Here is an 18761-nt window from a genome sequence, read left to right as displayed (position 1 = left end):
GTATTTTACGGTATGAAGAGATTCTAATTGCCACATGACTTGTATCTTATCCCTGATTGGTGGAATTAGTGGCGTTACAACTCCCCCCGTGTTACAACCATACCCGGTTTCCCCTATTTCTTTTCTTCTTGAGATAAACTCAGCACGAATTCAGCAAGTTTTATCAATGTGCGTTTTTAAAGTTACTTAGTGTAGCAATGATAATTATGAACATATGCATTTTAAAGAGATACAACAATTAAGGAGCAGTGATGGGAATAACGGCGTTAGAAATAAACGGCGTTACTAACGGTGTTACTTTTTTTAGTAACGAGTAATCTAACTAATTACTTTTTACATCGTTATAACGCCGTTCCCGTTACTTACAATAAAATACTATGCGTTACTTTATTAAAGCTGTTCTCATCTGGCACGCTGCTCGTTCAGCCTTTCTTTACTCTGCTTTAGTGTGGGGCGGGGAGACACGAGACAACGGCACAGTAAGCCAATCAGAGTAGATTTGGACAACATACGTGAGTAGGCCACGCCTACTGCGCGCTCTTTCAATCGGAAGACACAGCGATGGCGAGCGGTCAGCCCAGCACTGCGCTTTCACACTGGAAATACAGCCATTACTTTTCATTACTTGAAATAAAAGGCAAGAGTGTTTACGTGCAATGCACATTATGTCGAGGAACAAAGCGTTTGTCCTCGTCAGTGGCCAGTAATTAGTAACAATTTTAATAACTACAAAAATATATTACATTTGATAGATGTCTTATCTCACATTGTCCCACAAAAATATTAATATAGTGTAGATAACATTACTAATTGGTTCTGTTAAGTGTCCATTTCAGTCATTAAACACATTTAACATTCACTTTTATTGTGATTACACTAATTGAATTTCATTTTTTTTTTTTTTGAGGGGGAACAAAATGTAACGGAATAATTACTTTCTCTGGTAATTAGTTACTTTTATGACAAAGTAACTCCGTTACTAACAGTTACTTTTTGGGAAAAGTAACTAGTAACTATAACTAATTACTTTTTGAAAGTAACGTGACCAACACTGTTAAGGAGCATATCAGGAACAGATAAAGAAGAGGATCCATCTGATTGTGAAGTGCAGCGCTGGTGGCTCAGTCTGCAGAAGTGTAGCGCTCCATCTGTTGACAGTTCGATCAGCTGTTCCTGCTGGGGAAACGTCAGCTGCGGGACAGGGAGGGAAACTTCAAAGGGGTTGCGAATCTTCTCCCACATCCGCTGCAATCCCGTCTCCCTCTCTTCTCTCCTCCTCACCAATTGCCCCCGATTCCTCCCTATCTGTTGGGGTTTCTCCTCCTTCATCCCTGATTTCTGGTGGCGCATTTAGTTTTGCTGATTTCAACCAGTTGAGCATCGCGAATGAATGAATGAATGAATGAATGAAGCCACAAACTACTGCAGAACCGTTACGGCGTAGAAGAGGAGTTAAAAATCGCCATTGCATTTTTTATCTTGCGCACCCCCTAGTGGCAGCTCGCGCACCCCCACCACACTTTGGGAAACCCTGCTCTAGGGTAACGGTAAAGACATTATGGGTAATGGTAAAGACAACAACTGGGCATTATTTTTTCATAATAATGAGATCTCTTCCTTTGTGACTTCATGAAATATGCTTTATTTGTCTATTAAATATATTTACAGGAATTGTAACAAATTAGGGGGCGGCACGGTGGTGTAGTGGTTATATACACATACCTTAAATAATATACTATGAATATGTACATAGAATGTACAATAGGATGCGAATATTGCAAAAATATGCTATATAATATCAATACGGGGGCGGCACGGTGGTGTAGTGGTTAGCGCTGTCGCCTCACAGCAAGAAGGTCCTGGGTTCGAGCCCCGGGGCCGGCGAGGGCCTTTCTGTGTGGAGTTTGCATGTTCTCCCCGCGTCCGCGTGGGTTTCCTCCGGGTGCTCCGGTTTCCCCCACAGTCCAAAGACATGCAGGTTAGGTTAACTGGTGACTCTAAATTGAGCGTAGGTGTGAATGTGAGTGTGAATGGTTGTCTGTGTCTATGTGTCAGCCCTGTGATGACCTGGCGACTTGTCCAGGGTGTACCCCGCCTTTCGCCCGTAGTCAGCTGGGATAGGCTCCAGCTTGCCTGCGACCCTGTAGAAGGATAAAGCGGCTAGAGATAATGAGATGAGATAATGTAACAAATTAGTGTACACAATTTTCTTTTAAATGTTTTTACTATTACTCATAATATTTTCTGAGAATGGCCCATAAACACTGATCTAAGCCTGACGTACTGAAAAGTTTTTTCCCCATAAGACCCACTTCCCAGAAATCCCCTAAAAAAAAAAGCCAAATTACTGACGACTATTAACTGGAAAATAAAATAAAGTAAACAAAACCACAGTCTTATAATACTACTGTATTATAAGACTGTGGTTTTGTTTACTTTATTTTATTTCCAGTTAAGGAGGAGTTGTATAAGGCAGAGAATAATAATAATAATACAAACATAACCATTTATTATCAGTATAATGCTTTAACAAATCATTTGTCTACTGTATGTCCCTCCTGAAACAGGGATGCTTTCTGACCATCATAGCAAAGCAAACAAACAACATTTCAAATCACTTTCCAGGTATAAAGATTATCAAAGCTGTTCGTAACTGTGAGATTTTACACCACATTGTCAGCCTAGTGGGTTTTTTTTTCCCCTTGTCAAAATTTTCAGCCTTTTTCCCCTTTCAGTTGGGAAACCTGAATAAATTTCAGCTCAAACATTTCAGTGGCCTCTGTAATAAATACAGTTAAAGCTAGACTGCCTTTCAGATTTTTCAAGTGTAGGTCATAGAAAGAATTTTCCCCGACACCCAGTTATTTTTGTTTAGTGGACCGAAAGCTACTGAATTCGAATCACAGACTTCCAATTTCATTTGTTTTTTTTTGTTTTTTTTAATTGAGCAATTAATGAATTTAAGGCCACGTGGCCCTAAATTCGCTGCTATTTTTTCCTGCTTCACCATGACCCAATTCAAGATACTATGTCATGCATGATGTGGTGGGCTTTCCCTGTTCATGCAAGGCATTGTGGGATACAAATTTGAAACAGGAGAGAAAAATGGAGGACGTGGGTGTGCGAATAAAACGTGAAAGACCGACTACAGTAACAGAAAGCGAGAAGAAAAGACGTTATGTTGCGAAGGAAATGAAACGCAGGACGAAACTAATAAATATCGGCAGTCAGCGAGCACCTCGGTGTGATCAAAGGTAAACCTGCGCATGCGCACACGGACTTCCTCTGTCTGCTTGACTGCACAAAGTGAGTAATTTCATGCACATTATTTGCTTTAATCCCCTCAAATTAAATAACTTCCCAGCCACAGAATGGCCTGATATTTGGTGAGATATTACAGAAATAAACATACATCACAATGACCAAATTTTACAGTAGAGGGCACTAAATGTCAGCGATTTTATGAAATCGAAAGGTCGTCTCGCTTTAACTGATTACTTATACTTCCGTAATGATCGTTAAATTGGAGCCACATTGATCGACTTTATATAATATCAATGAACTTAAAAAATGACGCATCAGCACATCTTTCAAGCTGAGAGGTCAAATAACCTGCACAACGTTCAATCGTTTTGGAATCACACATTGATTAGCTCGTCAGGCGTTTTTATTTTGTATAAGGGGAAAAAAGACTGCTGTTTTGGCATATTTTTGTGTTCTGTTGTTAAAATGTGGAGCTCTTGCATTTAAAATATATAAAGCTTGGCAGGTTTCATTTAAATATATACTTTTTTTATATTTTCCATCACACTCATCCCCCCACTGCTATTCCTTCAAAAATCATTCTTTTACTTCACACCGCACAGTACAATTACCTCTGCTTTAAACCATTTGTGTGCCAACATGAACCAAATTCTTAGTTGTAGAGTTTCTTGTTATACAGCATTGTTTATGTTCCTAGCTGCTCTGAGAGCAGATTTCATAGCAGTCTCAATCCAGCCATGAGGCATGTCTGTATGTTCCCCAGCAAAATAAATCCTGTTCTCGTTCATGGCCAGAGCTTTAGCATAGTAAGATTGTTGATAAGGGGTGAAGACAGCAAAGGCTCCAAGGCTGTATGGATCCAACCCCCACTTCTTCACAACGCCTCCAGTGCAGAGTTCCTGGATCTGCTCTCCGTGGATCTTCATCAAGTCGTTCAGCACCAATGACTTCAGCTCATCGGATATTCCTTGGAAGAGCGTAGAGTCATCCGAGCTGGTGTAGGAGGCCAGGAGGGCTCCTCCTTTCCCCTGGAAGCTATGGCTGGGGTAGTAGATGAAGCGTGAGGGCAAATCTGTAATGCTTCTGCCACCAAAAATGTTGTCGTCCTCCTCCCAGAACCTGCGGCTAAAGCTCAGCACAACCTTGGTGGAGCTGGAGTAGTGCACTGAGCGTAGGGCCTCCATCTTCAAGGATGTCAGTGGAGGCTGGAATTTGATGAAGAGAGTGGCTTTTGCTGTCGCTGTCACCAAGACGTAGTCAAACGTTTGCTGGGTCAAAAAGGATGACTTGTGCTCTTGTTCATAAAACACAGTCACGTTGCGTTCTGTCTGACTGATGCTTTTGACTTTTGAGTTGAGGAGGACTGTGGCATTCAGGAGTTCAGAAAACTTGTTGGTTAAATTATCAAAGCCACCCGAGATCTCATAATATCTGGAGAGAAAAAAAAACATAATATAAAAAAAACTTAAATTTATACCCCTGTTGAATTCTTGAATCTGATTGGTCACAAGGTGTTGATTAATTGTCCATAACAGCAGCTCTGACAGTCATGCCAGTTGTAATTTAAATCACGGGTTTACAGTCAGTCATTCATTTGATCTAATACTTTATCATTTCTATAGCAATGGCTAATTCATTGGAGCTTGTACGGCAGACACTCAGGACATTCAATACATAATCTAAGTCTAATAATAAACGTGGTGTTACTTAACAAAGACATACTGTGTAACTGTTAATAATGGTCAGGAGATTATGGTAAGGAGGATGTTTATTTAACATTTATGGAAAGAGTCTCCAGTGTCAGCACTTTGTAATAGTCAGTAAGTTTCCCAACCACAGGAAAGTCTTCAGAACAGAGATGTTTTGTGCTTTCTGGTTTCTTGGTAACATGACAAGCTGCGTTTTTGTCTAAGGCTACAGTCACACTACAGCTTGCAATCCTTTACGATGGGTTTTCGATGAAAATTAGGCAGTTTTTGGGCTATCCAAAAGTTTTTGGACTGTGGCATGCACATCAAACAAGACAGAAACCTTAGCATCGACGTCTACCGGAAACCCACACACACAGACCAGTACTCTCACCACCCACCGGAACACAAATTGGGGGTCATTAGGACCTTACATCACAGGGCTCAGAACATTCCTACAACGGTAGAGGGAAAAGAGAAGGAGCAAAAACACATCAAGGAAGCACTTCAGAAGTGCGGGTATCCCAACTGGGCTTTGACCAAAAGTTGTGGTCACACAGCAGGCGAACACTTGACGATATTCGTTTGAGGAGATCTGGTGTTTTTCTGAGGAGGCATGATTGAGGGTTTTGTCTGGCAGGAGAATGATCGCCAATGCCTTGCTCAATAGATTTCAACCATGCATTACAGCATCAGTGCCAACCAATCAGCGACGATCACAAATGCGTCATCCAACCGTCACCAAACATTTGTTGAATATTCATGAACCCTTCGCCAAACCAATTACAAACCTCAGCGAAGGATCCCTGAATGGAAATACACTTTAAGTCTCGGGGAAGGTTAGGCTATGCCTCGCTGCTGTGTAGCCGAAGCCCCTGCAAGCATCGGGATATGGATTCAAGACAAATACATCTCAAGAGGCTTGACGAAGGTTCTACGAGCTTCGGGAAGTATTCCCAAACCCATCTGTGAGTATTCGCTGCTGATGAAAACATCGCCACCAAATTTCACAAATTTTTCGTGACATTTTTGGCCACTCACGAGGCAGAAACACAACAGAAAACAACCCATGAAGCTTGGAGAACATTCATTGTGCATCGGACGATTGGTGGCGATGCGACCAATTTTTCATCGCCAAGTGTTCGCAAACCCATCGCGAGCTGTAGTGTGACCAGGGCCAAAATTCAAGAGGAAAAAAGAGAGGCTGGTGAGGGAACAGCTGTTTATCGCTTCTGTAGTCTAAGTGATAACAGGAATTTGTTTCAACATTAAACTATCATCTAAGTCAGGGCTTTACATTAACTTATTTGCTCACCGGCCACTGTGGCTAGTGGTTTTCCCGAGTCACTAGCCATTCAGCCTTTTCACTAGCCACAATTTTGTTGCCAGGAAATCGCAGTTTTTTCTTCACCATGATACATTAAGTTCGGAAGATCTAGACTTAATTATGAATGGCAGCGTATAATGTATCTCTACAGTAGCACTCAAGTATTCAGTGCTGTTAGGTAGCTCCCTATATGAAAACATGCAACCAATTCAGACAAAAATATAAACAGAGTATTCTGTTTATTGAACTCAAATTCAAGCCCCTTACAATAGGAAATATTGTATAATATGAAAAATAACATTCAGTACAACTGAACTGATTCTAATATTAAAAGTCCAATTCAAAACATTTATCATTGAACAACATTTGATGTTTTGATATGCAAATATTGTGTATTATAAAGTATTATTATGTATATTATGCATTATCTATTAATAGTGTGTGTGTGTGAGAACATGTGTAGAGAGAGAAATTAAATGTCCTCATTACATTCTTCATCAGATGAGTCTGAATGGTCCATGAAAAATGGTCTTTGTGACCTGAGGCTTCCAGCAGGCCGTAAGTTGATAAGTTGAGTGGAAAGTTTCAACTTATGTTTGCCTTGGATAACTTTGCCTAAAACATGGTGGTGTATACTGATTTTTTTCCCCAGAATTTTTCTGTGTGTAGGTGTAACGGATGCCAGATTGTTAATGTATCTTTGTTCCATAGGCTACATGGTTAGGGGATCTTTTGTCCTCATTGCTTGGGCCAGATCAAACCATTAAACAAGCTTAAATTGTTCTTACTCTTGCCACATACATGATTTTTTTTTTCCAAAACTGATGATATTCAGTTCAAACACCATTAAAAGTAATTTCAGGAATAGATCTCTTGTGTGATGTGTATGTAGTAATCCCCGATGTGAGTGGAGCACAGAAGCACGGCAGGCGAGAGTTCGTGTTCACACACACACACACACACTTTATTGAGCTTTCTTTCTTTCTTTCTTTCATTCATGCACGCACACGTGTTGTGGTCAGGGAGCGAATTCCTCTTCTCTCCTCTCCCCCTCCCTTTATACTCCATCCCTGCAACAAACACACACACACACACACACACACACACACACACACACACACACACACACGCACACAAACTGACATCAGGTGTAATGACCTAGCCACTTACCTTCCCTGACCCCGCCCTCCATTCACAGACTGCTGCTTGGCCATGCCCCCGCTGCCACATACCCCCCACCGCCCGACTCAGGCCGGGGAGCCATCCGGCCTGAAGCTGACTCCCCCCCACCGACAGGACAGGAAGTCTGCCACCACCATCTGTGCCCTTGGCCTGTGGATCACCTCGAACTTAAATGGCTGGAGAGCGAGATACCAACGGGTGATCCGAGCATTGGCATCCTTCATGCGGTGGAGCTACAGGAGGGGCGCGTGGTCCGAACAGAGAGTGAAAGGGCATCCCAGCAGGTAGTATCGGAGGGCAAGGACCGCCCACTTGATGGCGAGACACTCCTTTTCAATTGTGCTGTACTTGCTTTTGCGCACCGACAGCTTTCGGCTGATGTACAGCACCGGGCGCTCCTCACCCTCCACCTCCTGGGACAGAACGGCCCCCAGCCCCCTGTCCGATGCATCAGTCTGCAAAATAAAGGGGAGAGAGAAGTCAGGGGAGTGAAAAAGTGGCCCCCCCCACACAGTGCAGCTTTTACCTCTGAGAAGGCCTGTTGGCATTGCTCCGTCCACTGGACCGGATCTGGAGCCCCCTTTTTAGTGAGGTCGGTTAGCGGGCTGGTGACGTCTGAATAGTTAGGTATAAACCTACGATAATAGCCAGCCAGCCCCAAGAACCGCCTCACCTCCTTTTTGGTCTTGGGCCTCGGGCAGGCCGCAATCGCTGCAGTCTTGTTAATTTGGGGACGCACCTGCCCATGATCCAAGTGGAACCCCAGATACCGTACTTCCACCCGCCCAATTGCACACTTTTTCGGGTTAGCTGTGAGGCCCACTCACCTCAGCGACTTTAGAACAGTCCTCAGGTGTTCCAAGTGCCGCGGCCAATCATGACTGTAGATTATTATGTTGTCTAGATAGGCGGCCGTGTAGGCAGCATGAGGGCGGAGGACCCTGTCCATAAGCCGCTGGAACGTAGTGGGCGCCCCAAATAACCCAAAGGGGAGCGTGACAAATTGGTGTAAACCAAACGGTGTGGAAAAGGCCGTTTTCTCTCGGGATAGAGGAGTCAAGGGGATCTGCCAATATCCCTTGGTTAGATCCAGTGTCGAATAAAACCGAGCAGCGCCTAACCGATCAAGCAACTCATCAATGCGAGGCATTGGGTACGCGTCAAATTTAGACACCGCGTTGACCTTTCTATAGTCCACACAGAACCGGACTGACCCATCAGTCTTGGGAACCAGGACCACTGGGCTGCTCCAGTCACTGTGGGACTCCTCGATTATGCCCATTTCGAGCATGGCCTTGAGTTCATCCCGAACCACCTTTTTCTTGTGTTCGGGCAAGCGGTAAGGGCGGCTACGCACTACCACCCCCGGGGGCGTTTCGATGTGGTGTTCTATGAGGTGGGTACAACCCGGAAGGGGCGAGAACACGTCGGAAAATTCCTTCTGCAACTTGGCTACCTCCGTGAGTTGGGTCGGCGAGAGGTGGTCTCCACAAGGGACCGGAGTGGCCTGAGATGTTATCCTTTTTACCTCCGGCCCCAGTTCCGCCTTCTCTGGGACTACCGACACCAAAGCCGCGGGGACCCCCTCATTCCAGCGTTTTAAAAGGTTGAGGTGGTAGACTTGCAGTGCCCCGCCCCTATCCGTTCGCTTTACCTCATAGTCGACGTCCCCGACTCGCCGTGTGACCTCAAAGGGCCCTTGCCACTTGGCGACTAATTTAGAACTCGACGTGGGCAATAATACGAGTACTTTTTCTCCCGGCGTGAATTCTCTAAGGTGCATGCTCCTGTCATGCAGCTGGCTTTGACGTTCTTGTGCCTGCTGTAAATTCTCCTGGGTTAATTGCGTGAGGGTGTGGAGTTTTGCGCGCAGGTCAAGAATGTACTGGATTTCATTTTTACTCGGTGAAGGTCCCTCCTCCCAATTTTCCCGCAGCACATCCAGAATGCCACGCGGCTTACGCCCATATAATAATTCAAAGGGAGAAAACCCTGTGGAGGCTTGTGGGACCTCTCGTACTGCGAACAACAGGGGTTCGAGCCACTTATCCCAATTACGCGCATCTTCACTAACGAATTTCCGGATTATGTTTTTGAGTGTCTGGTTGAATCGCTCTACTAATCCATCTGTTTGTGGGTGATATACACTGGTGCGGATAGACTTAATCCCCAGTAACCCAAACAGCTCGCGCAGTGTGCGTGACATAAACAAGGTGCCTTGGTCCGTCAGGATTTCTTTCAGAATCCCGACCCGGGAGATAATGCAGAAGAGCGCTTCCGCAATACTGCGTGCTGAGATATTGCGGAGAGGCACTGCCTCCGGATATCACATTGCATAGTCCACTAGAACTAAAATAAAGCGATATCCCCGTGCTGACCGATCTAATGGCCCGACGAGATCCATCCCAATTCGCTCAAACGGGGTCTCGATTAGAGGAAGAGGGCGCAACGGCGCTTTTGGAGTGGCCGCGGGATTTACTAATTGGCATTCTCACGGCACGCCGCACACCACCGACGGACATCCCCACGAATCCCTGGCCAATAGAACCGGGCCATTATTCGGGCTAGTGTTTTGTCTTGCCCCAAGTGTCCGGCCATGGGATTAAAGTGAGTTGCATGGAATATGAGTTCCCTATGGCTCTTTGGGATTAACAACTGGGTTACTCGTTCCTTAGTTTGAGTGTCCTGCATCACTCAGTACAATCTATCCTTAATAATGGCAAAATAGGGGAAGGTTGGTGCCGCGCTTGGCTGAAGAGTTTGACCATCGATTACTCTCACTTGGTCAAACGCATGCCGCAGTCTCTCGTCTCGTGACTGCTCTAATGGGAAATCCCCAAGGGACTCCCCGAGAGAGGGAGGAGGAGCGGGGTGCTCCTCACTCTGACGCGGTGGTGACACAGACGGCTCTGTGACAGCTTCTCCAGCCAATGCCACACCAGGATCTTCCCGTGAACTACTAGGGCAGGACCCACTACGTATTAAATACTCCATTAATTCTTTAAATCCCAGCCAATCAGTACCCAAGATCAACGAGTGGGTAAGGCGAGGATTAACCGCCGCCTTCATTTTATGCGTTTGGCCCCGGAATAGAATCTGGACCGACACTAGAGGGTAATGGTGAACATCCCCGTGCACACACAACACCTTCACCGCATGTGCTCCCCCCAATGCCTCACCTTGCACCAGGCGTTGGTGAATTGAGGTCTGATTGCTACCAGAATCCACCAAAGCGTGATATGTATCCCCTTGAATACTCACCGGTACACGATATGTTCCGGCCCGATCGGGGGCGGTTTCTGGCGCGTCGGGGATCCGGATGACAGCCCCCACCTCCCTTGCGGGGCTCTGACTCTGGAGACGCTCCGATTCCCCGCCGCGCCAGCACACCGGCCCAGGCTTTCCCTCTGCACTGGTGTTATGGGTGTCACTCACCTGAGGGGGAGACAACGCAGACACAGAAAAGGGAGATGGGAGGACACCACGAGTGCGACGGGCCGGCTGGGGAGGAGCCAGCCGCCGCCTTCGTGGCAGGGGAACAGGGTGGGGAGGGGGACAAGAGACAAGGGGGGAAGAGAGAGAAGAGAATCGAGGGGAGACGCCTCGTCTGCCTGCCGTCGGAGCCGTCTCCAGATGGTCCTCCGCCAGTTCGATGGCTCGTTCCAGCGACGCCGGGCGGTGACACTGGACCCATTCCGCCGTTCCTTCCGGAAGTTGAGAGATGAACTGCTCCAGTGCAACCAGATCGATGATCTCATCACCGTCACGGTCTTCCACCCTCAGCCACCGCCGGCAGGCGTCCCGGAGTTGCTGGCCGAATGCAAACGGCCGGGCAACCTCCTCCAGTGTCAGCGTCCAGAAGCGCTGATGGTGTTGCTCCGGGGAGCGGCCGAGCCGCTGCAGGATGGCTTTCCTCAGGTCCGCATAGACCAGCCGGCTGTCAGCAGGGAGCTGCTGCGCTGCAAGCTACGCCTCGCCAGTCAGGAGCGGGAGGAGGCGCGCCGCGCGCTGCTCCAGCGGCCACCCCCACGCCTCGGCTGCTTGCTCAAAGAGAGAGAGGAACGCTTCCGGATCGTCCTGCGGTCCCATCTTCGTGAGGGTGGCGGCAGCGGTGGCCGGCAGCCCTGCTGACGTGAGCCGGTGCCGGAACGCCTGGCAAGCTTCCTGCTGGGCCAGCATCAAGGCTTCAAAGTGCTGCTGCTGCTCCTTCCGGAGGGTGATCAGCTCTTGATGCTGGTTCTGCTGGGCGGTAGCGAGGGCAATGATGAGCTCTTTGAACGGGGAGGACTCCATGGGGTGGTTCCCTTCTGTGCGTCCCGGGTTTCAGCACCACTGTAGTAATCCCCGATGTGGGTGGAGCACAGAAGCACGGCAGGCGAGAGTTCGTGTTCACACACACGCACTTTATTGAGCTTTTCAGCTTGCCTTCTTTCTTTCTTTCTTTCTTTCTTTCTTTCTTTCATGCACGCACACGTGTTGTGGTCAGGGATCGAATTGCTCTTCTCTCCTTTCCCCCTCCCTTTATACTCCATCCCTGCAACACACACACACACACACACACACACAAATTGACATCAGGTGTAATGACCTAGCCACTTACCTTCCCTGACCCTGCCCTCCATTCACAGACTGCTGCTTGGCCACGCCCCCACTGCCACAGTGTAATTCACCCCTCTCATTTAAATATGTTGAAAAGTTTTCGGTGCGTGCTTTGCGCATCATGGACCTCGGTGATTTTAAAATGCTGCCCCGGCCCTGATCATCTCTGCCCCTTTTTCCCTGAGAAGCAGGGTTTGAAACTCCAGCTATATGCCGCCACATAGTGCACTTGTCAGTCGTCAGCAACTTTGTTGCTTCGTTCATTAACCGCAGGTTACCGTATCACTGATTTTATCTGAGACGTTAACGAATGGGGCGGCACGGTGGTGTAGTGGTTAGTGCTGTCGCCTCACAGCACGAAGGTCTGGGTTCGAGCCCCGTGGCCGGCGAAGGCCTTTCTGTGCGGAGTTTGTATGTTCTCCCCGTGTCCGCGTGGGTTTCCTCGAGGTGCTCCGGTTTCCCCCACAGTCCAAAAACATGCAGGTTAGGTTAACTGGTGACTCTAAATTGACCGTAGGTGTGAATCTGAGTGTGAATGGTTGTCTGTGTCTATGTGTCAGCCCTGCGATGACCTGGCGACTTGTCCAGGGTGTACCCCGCCTTTCGCCCGTAGTCAGCTGGGATAGGCTCCAGCTTGCCTGTGACCCTGTAGAACAGGATAAAGCGGCTAGAGATAATGAGATGAGATTCCTATGGACAAGCAGGTTCAGTCGGCTCTTGCAGAACCAGCTAGTAGAGAAAGATAAAAATGTTCTCCCTGATGACTTTGGCAAAGGAACTAAGAACATGGTCTGGCTGTTAGTGAGATTTTTACTCGGCAAAGTAATTAGTTACAAACTGACTGAGCAAAACAGTTCAGTGCAACACAACACAGAGTCACAAAAATGAAGATGCTAATCACTTTCAGATGATGGTTTGTGTGTGACGAGACACCACCCACAGCTATAGCCAACATTTTAACCAAAGTCTTTTAATCTTTTTGTTGAGGGCAAAACACGATGATTCATGACCTGTGACATCTGCAGCTACAGTACCAGTAAAAAGTTTGGACACACCTTCTAATTCAATGTTTTTTCTTTCTTTTTTTCCACACTTTTTTGTCTAACACATAATTCCATATACACTCACCGGCCACTTTAATAGGAACCTGTTCTTGATTCTAAGACTCCTGTTCTTGGCTGCAGGAGTGGAACCCAATGTCGTCTTCTGCTGTTGCATGCTGAGATGCTTTTTTGCTCAGCACGGTTGTAAAGAGTTACTATCTCCTTCCTGGCCAAAAAGCTCGAACCAATCTGCCATTTTCCTCCGAGTTCTCTTATCAACAAGGCGTTTGTTTCCACCCACAGAACTGTTGCTCACTCACTGAATGTTTTTTGTTTTTCTCACCATTCTGTGTAAACTCTACAGACTGTTGTGTGTGAAAACCCCAGGAGATCAGCAGGTTCTGAAATACTCAAACCAGTCCATCTGGCTCAAACCAACACCCATGCCACAGTGAAAGAAAGTCACGCTTTGAGATCGCAATTTTTCCCGTTCTGATGTTTGAACATTGTGAACATTAACTGAAGCTCTTGATTTGTATCTGCATGATTTGATGCATCGTGCTGCTGTCAAGGGATCGGCTGATTAGAGAACTGCATCAAACAGCAGGTGGATGGGTGTTCCTAATAAAGTGGCCAGTGAGTATATGTTCCAGATGTTATTTCATAGTTTTGATGTCTTCAGTATTGTTCTACAATGTAGAAAAGAGTCAAAATACAGAAAACTCCATAAATGAGTAGGTGAGTCCATACTGTGTTAGTGATAACTAATGTAACTGAGACGTAAAGAATAAAACATGGTGAGGGTTGCTATTTTAGGAAAACCATCAATGTTGCAAAGCAGATTTATTGTTACAACCCCGAAGTTGATTATTTTCCTTTAACAGCATGTCCCTAAGGGTTTTATTCCTCTTATACTACAGTGATTTGTCAATGATTAAAATGATACATATTTTTTATACTTAGATCAGGGCTTTACATTAGCACCCGCCCACCCGCCAAATGCGGGTAAAATTCGGCTTTGGCGGGTAATGACTTTAGTCCCACTAGCCACTTTGGCAGGTGGTTTATTCTATGGTATGACATCTCATCTCATTATCTCTAGCCGCTTTATCCTGTTCTACAGGGTCTCAGGCAAGCTGGAGCCTATCCCAGCTGACTACGGGCGAAAGGCGGGGTACACCCTGGACAAGTCGCCAGGTCATCACAGGGCTGACACACAGACACAGACAACCATTCACACTCACATTCACACCTACGGTCAATTTAGAGTCACCAGTTAACCTAACCTGCATGTCTTTGGACTGTGGGGGAAACCGGAGCACCCGGAGGAAACCCACACGGACACAGGGAGAACATGCAAACTCCGCACAGAAAGGCCCTCACCAGCCACGGGACTCGAACCTGGACCTTCTTGCTGTGAGGCAACAGCGCGAACCACTACACCACCGTGCCACCTTGTCCATAGGAATTTAAAAAAAAACCCTGATACGCAACTGATAAGTAATATGCATGTCCTGGGCACACTGATTAGCAATTTGTCCACCTCTGCTGCACATTTTATTAAAATATACTTACGTCGTATCATTTACATCAGACTCCAGGTACAGACTTTCCATGAGAGACATGTAATAGTAGCTGCTATCATTAAGGATGTCTCCAATCATGCTCAAGGCTCCTTTACTCATGTTAACATCTTTCACCAAATACTCCTGTTCAATTAAACACACATTTGTTCATAACCAATCTAATTAGGTTTAACTTAAGCTTGAATAATTCAGGTTATAGGTTCATTACCTTAAGGGAGTATGACTCATACTTGGCTATCATTGCATTGCAGCCATTTGATTTCACATATTCTCGTATCTAGAAAACAATGAAAATTGTTTTCAGTCAAGATAATGAAACGTAAAAAAAAAAAAAAAGGTTAATATCTGCTCCTTCTTACTGACCTTCGACAAGGATTCGCTGAAAAGTTCAATGGCCGATTTTCCTTTCTCCTCCTCTCTTAAGGGGTAGTTTAACACATCAGGATTCTGTTTCACTTTATAAGTTTTGTGAAGGAGCCCCCTGATGTAATAGTAAGTATTTATGTCTTCTTCGATGAATTTGTTCAGTTTCAGACCCAGCTGTAATGTGACATTCATGAGAATCCTGGAAACAGAAAGAAGGTATGCATTAATATGACCTGAAATACCTGTAAACCAACAATTCTCAAAGTGAAGCAGAGACTTTAAAGGTGTTTTTACCTTGCCCGGGACGGAGTCCTCCAGGGGGCGAGGTATTGGTTTTGGTGGGGTTTCTTTTTTTTGTTGTTGTTTCTTTGTTTTTTTGTTAGCAACATTACAAGAAAACACCTGGACCAATTTTCATGAAACTTTCAGGATAGATGGGCATTGGTCTCAAATAGAACCTCCAACATTTTGAGGGTCTTCCGGTCAAGGTCACCAAAAAGGTGAAAATTAGGGGTTTTTTGCGATATCTTCCTTCATCCATCCATGCATCCATCCATCCATCCATTATCTGTAGTCACTTATCCTGTTCTACAGAGTCGCAGGCAAGCTGGAGCCTATCCCAGCTGACTATGGGCGAGAGGCGGGGTACACCCTGGACAAGTCACCAGGCCATCACAGGGCTGACACAGAGACAAACAACCATTCACACTCACACCTATGGTCAATTTAGAGCCACCAATTAGCCTAACCTGCATGTCTTTGGACTGTGGGGGAAACCGGAGCACCCGGAGGAAACCCATGCAGACATGGGGAGAGCATGCAAATTCCACACAGAAAGGCCCTTGTCGGCCGCTGGGCTCAAACCCAGGACCTCCTTGCTGTGAGGCGACTGTGCTAACCACTACACCACCGTGCCACCCCATCTTCCTTCATATTCATCCCATTAACTTCAAACCAAATCCAAAATGTTCATCTTTCAATTCTGCTTTCATTGATATGCTACACGATGGGGTATCTCTCATAGTTTTCTTATTGGTTGGGGGTCAAATATCAGGGGTCAAGGTCACAGGTTTTCAGAGGCTCATAACTGGGAAACGGTTCAAGATAGAGAGATACTTATTATCAACATATAGAAAGTCCCATATGGGCTTTCAGTTGCCACCACGACCTTTGACCTTGAATGACTCCGAAATGTCAAACTCAAGGTCATGGATGGTCATAGGACTATAACCTGACAGCTGATGATTGAGAAATATTACCATTATCAACATATAGGTAGTCCCATATGAGCTTTCGTTTAGCACCATGAATCTTAACCTTGAAATGTCAAACTGAAGCTCACAGATTCACCTTGTAAGGTGAATAGGCCAGACTGCTGGGCGAGGTTTGTTTTGCCTGGCAACACTTGTTAGCGTTGTAGTACTTGAGACCAGTCTTGGTCAAAAAGACCATTTTTTGAAGATCTTGTCTCGGAATTGACTGCATTTTTACTTGGTCTTGTCTTGGTCTTAGACATAGAGGACTCTGGATTTTATTTCAAGACTGGTCAAAACCACAACTGTGAGGATTTCACTAAATTGCCTATACATTGTGTGATTTATTTGTTAACATCATTATTGTGATTGGATGAAAAACTTCCTGCTTCAAATGCAACCAATAACGTGACTCATTGCTAAATCGAAAGTTTTGTTACCATTAATGGCCGTCACCCTTCCCCACCCCCCTTCACATCCACTGGTCTTGTCCTGGTCTTGACTTGGTCTCACCCTCCCTTGGTCACCACATGGAAGAGTTCCTTTCCCATGCTTACAACTCCACCATTTTTCTTGGTCAGGTATCCAACTTGCTAGCACACGTGCTGGTCGTATTGCAGTCTTTGCTCACCATGCCATCATCAGACCCATTAGTAACAGAAGTCCTTGAGCTTGCATTGCTTGCTGTGGGTGTCATTGCCAGCTAGTGTGGCATTGCCTTGAGCATCTTGGTGCAAGCCAGTGTTTTTTGTTTTTAGAATCAGTTTCTAAAAGCCCTTCCCTTCTGGATGTTGCACACAATGGAGGTGCTGCAAGTGGCCACAAGTCAAGATTGGTTTGTGACCATAAATTTGGAGGATACCAATTTTCATACTCCTAATACTGCAGAACACAGAAGGTTCCTTCATTTTTTGTTAATGGGAAACACTTATCAGTTCAGAGTTCCTCCCTTCGGCCGTTCCTTGGCGCCAAGGGTCTTCTCAAAATGTGTTCAGGTTGTGTTGGAGCCACTTCAGAAAGAGTGTATAAGGATACTCCCATACTTGGATGACTGGCTTGTTTGTGCAACGTCTCCTGAACAAGCCATCGAACATGCCCACTGGTTGCTACAGCATATAACTGCTTTGCAGTTCAGAGTGAATCAACAGATATTTCCAGTCACACCATCCTGATTTTGAGACACTCATCAACATGAAATCACATCCTATGGTTTCCTATTGATCTGCACAGGCTATGATTTCAGCTCTGTTCTTGTTACTTCTTATGATTAGGCATACGTGTTTAATAGTTGTGCATTTTTTTCATTTTGAGTGTACACTTTTTGTTATTTAATATTTGTTTCAATGTTTGTTATGGCTACTGCCTCATAGAGGCTGTAGCCACTATGTCATCCTGTTGTAAGAATGGGTGTAACAATAGCACACTGCGCATGTGCATACAGGGGTTCCGATTAAAATGGCCAGTGAGTGGATACAATTCGGCTCACCATTCGAAATAAATGGACTAGACTAAAGAGATCGCTTTCAGACATGTTAATGCTTATTACCGAGGGAAAGTGCATTCCTATTTTAAAATATACTCCAGGTCATCCCCCTTTCCTCACCTTCAGCCAGTGGTCCCATGTGCGATGTAGATGTGACGCACTTCCGAGTTGTGACTGGAAGTTGTCAAAAAGAGTATTGAGACCACTGAGCTCTAGCGCCGGGCCTTTTCCGGGAAATAAGAGTTTGGGTCATGGTGACAGCGTGTGCATGTCAGCCTCGGTTTGGAGATTTCACTTTCGAAAACTGTAAGAGGTAAGAGTAGAATAATACAACCCCGATTCCAAAAAAGTTGGGACAAAGTACAAATTGTAAATAAAAACGGAATGCAATAATTTACAAATCTCAAAAACTGATATTGTATTCACAATAGAACATAAACATATCAAATGTCGAAAGTGAGACATTTTGAAATTTCATGCCAAATATTGGCTCATTTGAAATTTCATGACAGAAACACATCTCAAAAAAGTTGGGACAGGGGCAATAAGAGGCTGGAAAAGTTAAAGGTACAAAAAAGGAACAGCTGGAGGACCAAATTGCAACTCATTAGGTCAACTGGCAATAGGTCATTAACATGACTGGTTATAAAAAGAGCATCTTGGAGTGGCAGTGGCTCTCAGAAGTAAAGATGGGAAGAGGATCACCAATCCCCCTAATTCTGCGCCAATGAATAGTGGAGCAATATCAGAAAGGAGTTTGACAGTGTAAAATTGCAAAGAGTTTGAACATATCATCTACAGTGCACAATATCATCAAAAGATTCAGAGAATCTGGAAGAATTTCTGTGCATAAGGGTCAAGGCCGGAAAACCATACTGGGTGCCCGTGATCTTCGGGCCCTTAGACGGCACTGCATCACATATCGGCATGCTTCTGTATTGGAAATCACAAAATGGGCTCAGGAATATTT

The 18761-nt window shown here is 45.5% G+C and overlaps 1 protein-coding gene across 1 annotated transcript in view; it reads right to left on the bottom strand.

Annotated features, from left to right (window-relative positions):
• Positions 1 to 2492: 2492 nt before the first annotated feature.
• The window catches only part of LOC132901439 (L-amino-acid oxidase-like), a 48296-nt gene continuing 32027 nt past the window's right edge, over positions 2493 to 18761 (bottom strand). The window contains exons 4-7 of the mRNA XM_060943835.1: positions 15053 to 15254; positions 14898 to 14966; positions 14679 to 14812; positions 2493 to 4695 (exon numbers count right to left, since the gene is read on the bottom strand). Coding sequence (XP_060799818.1) covers positions 3936 to 4695; positions 14679 to 14812; positions 14898 to 14966; positions 15053 to 15254 — 1165 coding nt within the window. The 3' untranslated portion in view covers positions 2493 to 3935. The remainder of the gene's footprint in view (positions 4696 to 14678; positions 14813 to 14897; positions 14967 to 15052; positions 15255 to 18761) is intronic.

Source organism: Neoarius graeffei, chromosome 17, assembly GCF_027579695.1.
Source record: "Neoarius graeffei isolate fNeoGra1 chromosome 17, fNeoGra1.pri, whole genome shotgun sequence".
NCBI classification, from domain to species: Eukaryota; Metazoa; Chordata; class Actinopteri; order Siluriformes; family Ariidae; genus Neoarius; species Neoarius graeffei.
Note: the sequence above shows the minus strand (reverse complement) of the source record. Positions and strands in the feature narration are given on the sequence as shown.